We start from the raw sequence: 4,745 nt of genomic DNA on the forward strand, positions 1-4,745 counted from the left end.
GCTCTTAAAGTTTATTTTGCCACCTCCTTCCCTTCCTAAAGAAGACAACTGAGGCCAGAGAAGTAGCCTTTATCAATTAGTATTACCTGGCAGCAATCCCCTGCCTTTGCACATTCAAACTAATCAGCACATTTTACATTTCAGTCAATTTAATCTACTGTGTGGATAGACAGTAGTATTAGGATTGCATATTGCTTCTTAAAATCTCTTAGAACAGTAGTATTAGGATTGCATATTGCTTCTAAAAATCTCTTCTGTCACAGCAAATTATTGAGAGTAAGACTGAAACTAAAAACAAACAACAACAACAAAAAACCCCAACTAAAACATCCCTCCCTTAGTCTGGAGGACCCTCAAAGGTCATGTCAGTTGAAAAAATTCGAATGAATCCTGACGGGCACGAACACGCTAAAGAGACTGAATGCTTAAGTGTGAAGAGACTGCATAGTCTGGCAGGGACTTTTTGCCCTACTTAAAAATATAGCTAACATCAGTTTGGAATTCTCTGTGGACGACAAGAGGAATCTGTCATTTTATTCTCTTCTCCCGGAAGCCCTCCCACACCTACAAGGGTTCTTTGGCACGGGGCGTGCACAACGCACCGCGAGGCTGCTATTCCCAAGTGTCCGCTCAACCCGCTCGCGGGGGACGAGCTGTGAGCGGTGCCTGCCGCCTGTTGATCCCATTTCCTCCTGCTCTAGTCCGGGTTAGGGAGTGGCTCTCCCAGGACTTCCAATGTTTTCGTGCTCGGGCACTGGTGTTCACACGGCTCTAGTGCATTGTTTTCTTCCAGGCAGTCTCGGTTAGCGCTTCAGCTTAGATATTTATTTTGCATTCTGTCGTCTCGGGCTGCGGGTACTTGCTTGTCTCTGCGCGCTCTCCACGCCCTGGCCAGTTTCCTGTTAGCCAAAGGGATCGCTCTTTCTGAACCAAAAGTTCTCAGAGACGAGTGGAACCTCCCGGAAAATGCTCTTCTCTTCCGTGTGCGCCGGATGGGAGTGGGGGTGGGCCAGAAACTAAAGGCCACGGTCGGGAGAGCTGAAAGGACCCGAACCCCTAGGCGGAGGCGGGAGAGGTACGGGTCAGCCGAGAAGGGCTCCGGGGTCCGGAGACAGACAAGGGGGCAGCGCCCATCCAACTCGGGGCCGGAGGGGACTTTTACTCGCGGGAACTGTGCGGCGAGGCCCAACTGTCTCTGGAGAGATTCTGGGTCCAGGAGGTGGCGGGAGCACCCAGGGGAGCCGGGAGGAAGCTAGGTTCCCTTTCTACTCCCGGGGCCGTTCTTGCCCCTGCTGCCCGGGAACCGAGGGAGGGAGCATCGCCACTGCCGGGCCTGCGGGGATGGGCTGCGGAGGCTTCGCGTCTCCCCCACCCTCCCGTCCGTCCTGGGGACCCCAGACCCTAGGGGAAGTGGGAGGTTGTCCCAATCCCTCTGTCGCTCCCATCCTCTCTACCGCGCCGGTTGTATTCCGGGTCAGGAACCCTGTAACATCCCGAGGCTGGGTTCGCTGGCGTCCCAGCGGGCCTGGGTCCGTGTCCCCTGCGCCCCACCGCGGTCGCCACTCAGGCGGGAGCGGAGCGCGGGATCCTGGAGGGCCCCGGCCGCGGGAGGCGTCTGGTCCCCCGCGACCCTTCCCCCGCGGGGCCGGCTGGGGGAGGGGAAGATGGCGGCGGCGCCTGGGCGCGGGGCTCCGGGCCCGGCCCGAGCAGAGCACACCTACTGACCACCGCCGCCGCCCGCGCAGGGCGGTGCTGTGTCCCCGCAGGAGTCGGAGAGGATGGCGGGGGCCGGCGGCCAGCACCACCCTTCGGGCGCCGCGGGAGGAGCGGCCGCCGCGGCCAGCGCTGCGGTCGCCCCCGCCACTGCCTCGGCCGGGCCCGGAGAGGATTCTTCCGACAGCGAAGCGGAGCAAGAGGGACCCCAGAAACTGATCCGCAAAGTGTCCACTTCGGGGCAGATCCGGACCAAGGTGAGGCGGGCCCAAGGGAAGCGTGGAAGGCGGGAGGCGGCTGGGCGGGGAAGAGGAGAGTGGGCGCCTGGGGCGCAGGGCGATCCCGGGAAAGTGTGGAGCCGAGGTGAGGGCGGGGCCTGGGCCCGGAGGCGGGGCCTGGGCCCGGAGGCGGGGCCTGGGCCCGGAGGCGGACGGCACGCCGCAGGAAGGGATTGCTGGCCGGCGCGCTGGGGCCTCCAGGGTGGGTTCCGGGGGAGATGGGTGGGCAGGGGCGGAGGAGAAAGGAACCAGGGAGCGTGGGAAAAAGCGGAAGCGCTGTTTAGAGTTCCCACTCAGGGATCTAAAAAGGAGTGTTTCAGTTTTGGTCCTACCTGCCGTGCAATGTTTCGGTAGAGTGTGTGCGTTGCGCAGGGAGCGAAGTGCAGGCTGACCAGCCAGAGCTGCAGTGAACCTCGCCACCTTCCCTTCCCGTGGGCAGCAGCCTGCCTCTCCCTGGCCCACTCTGAGAGGTGGATGGGGAGGTGACACCTGACAGTCCCTGTGCCCCTTTGCTGCCCTTTGGTAAATGATGCTCGCGGTTAACCGCATCCTACGCGGCACAAACAACAGACCTCGAGTTAGGTTCCCGCTAAGTGCAGTGTTCTTATCTTATCGACACACCCATGGTTATTTTTAATAATGAAAAGTAACCGCTTTGTGTCACGTGGAGATTAGCATGCTGTGCTACTCTTTATGTAGCAGGTACTGTTGACCTGTGAGGGCTCAAAGTTGAGAGTTTTAATTTGATTTTATATGTATATATAGCAAATGCTTACGACTGACTGAAGGATTATTTACACACTCTAATTTTCATCATACTGTAGAAATCATCACGCGGAGAGTCAGTTGTCACAGGGGGACTTTAACGAGGAATTTGAAAAGGGAACCAATAAAATCATTGGATTTGTGTGCTCTTTAAGAATAAATTTGCAGAAGTTAATTCATTCTATACCTATTTTTATGAGAATTTGTTTTCTGAGGTTAATGGACCCATATATGAAAATAGAACTTTTATTGTATGTTTGTGGATTCATGTTTGCACCTGCTTCATTTTCTAAAATAAATATGTGTAAGCACACACACAACTGTTAACAAGTTGCACTTAGGGAAGAGTCAAAGATGCTTCATTTTTTTTTTTGCGGTACACGGGCCTCTCACTGTTGTGGCCTCTCCCACTGCGGAGCACAGGCTCCGGACGCACAGGCTCAGCGGCCATGGCTCACGGGCCCAGCCGCTCCGCGGCATGTGGGATCTTCCCAGACCTGGGCATGAACCCGTGTCCCCTGCAACGGCAGGCAGATTCTCAACCACTGCGCCACCAGGGAAGCCCAAAGATGCTTCATTTTTAAGTGCACATCTTGTAACCTCCTTTTAACAGTGACATTTTTAATTTAATATAATTTTGATAAATTAAGGATACGGAGTTTAATGTATTTTTAGAAGATTAAGGCTAAACAAAATAGGGGCTTTCCTAACAGAGAGTACCTTTAACATTTGAAATCTTAGTTAAAAAAAAAAGTTCCCAAAACTGTGTTAATAATGGGCAAAATGGCAGGTTTTAAAAAAATGGTATTTTTATACTTTCAACTGAAATGGTAAAAATTCCATGTATACTTATATCAAGATTGACCAGTAAATTTATACTGTTTGGAAGAAAATTTAGCGATAACTCTAATTTGAATTGAGTAAAGTCAAACAACAGATTTGTTGGGAGTACCACTAAAATCTGAAGGGTTCTTGAACTCATGATGATAGCTACGATTATACTCTTTAAATTTGATATTATCTATGGATTGGGGTAAAGCATCTATATCGAGACTAAGAGTAAATTCAGAAAGCATGTTTATTCTTGGTTTTCCATTTAACTTTCTCACAAAAATATTTAGCACATAATGTTTTGCCATGATTAGGGATAATTAGTGATCATTAAATGAAATGTTCCTTAAATTTCTAAAGATGTATTGAATTTCAGAAGTTCTGGCTTTTATACTAGCTTATACAAGTGCATGCAAGTTCATCAACATTATCATATATGGACACATGAAATCAGGGCCTAAACTGGCTGAAACTGGTGGGCCTTGTCCTCCCTTCCTGTCCCAACCCCCCAATCCAGACTGTTCATCTCTGCTACAGATTTCATCAGTTACATCTCTTATCACAGGTACTGGTTCTCAGGGATGAGGGCAGGGCAGTGGGCAGAATTCATAGAATGGGAACTGCTAAATTTAACTGTTGGTTTCCAGTCTTCAGTTATGATCCAGATGAGAGTTAAGGGAAAAGATCTTTAGAAAAGGACAGACACGCTTGATCCCTTCCACAGGTGTGTAAGATGGAGGAGCTTGGAGGAGAAGGAGGCCCTGAGACTAGCCCAAGGCTTAGTCATATTTAAGACAGCAGGAGCTTGTATATCCCGAACTTAAACCAAGGGACCACTAGGTCTCACAAGTTGTGATTACTAACGGTATCTTCTGCCCTGGTGATGTAGCAGCATGGGGTGGTGTTTGTGGCACACGCACACATCCATGTGCTTACATATGTCTGCACATATATGCTCTCTCTTTGGAAAGCACTTATGTACAGACATACAAAGGGCCTACAGCAGAGTGAGTTGCACATAGAGGTCGTAAGTATTTCTTAAATGAATGACTGTGTATATATTACACACATACATATAATGCTTCATATATATGGGTATTATTGTTAAAATGCAGTACTTATTTTAGTGTCCTTTAAGGTCCTTAGAATCATAAAGCT

The 4,745-nt window shown here is 50.6% G+C and overlaps 1 protein-coding gene across 2 annotated transcripts in view; it reads left to right on the plus strand.

Annotated features, from left to right (window-relative positions):
* Nucleotides 1–1,711: 1,711 nt before the first annotated feature.
* DGKH (diacylglycerol kinase eta) overlaps nucleotides 1,712–4,745 on the plus strand; it is a 169,066-nt gene continuing 166,032 nt past the window's right edge. For both annotated transcript variants that reach the window (XM_007468614.1, XM_007468613.1), the window contains exon 1: nucleotides 1,712–1,970. In XM_007468614.1, the coding sequence (XP_007468676.1) occupies nucleotides 1,779–1,970 (192 nt within the window). In that variant the 5' untranslated portion in view covers nucleotides 1,712–1,778. The remainder of the gene's footprint in view (nucleotides 1,971–4,745) is intronic.

This window comes from Lipotes vexillifer, unplaced genomic scaffold (assembly GCF_000442215.2).
Source record: "Lipotes vexillifer unplaced genomic scaffold, Lipotes_vexillifer_v1.1 scaffold479, whole genome shotgun sequence".
In the NCBI taxonomy this organism is placed as follows: domain Eukaryota; kingdom Metazoa; phylum Chordata; class Mammalia; order Artiodactyla; family Lipotidae; genus Lipotes; species Lipotes vexillifer.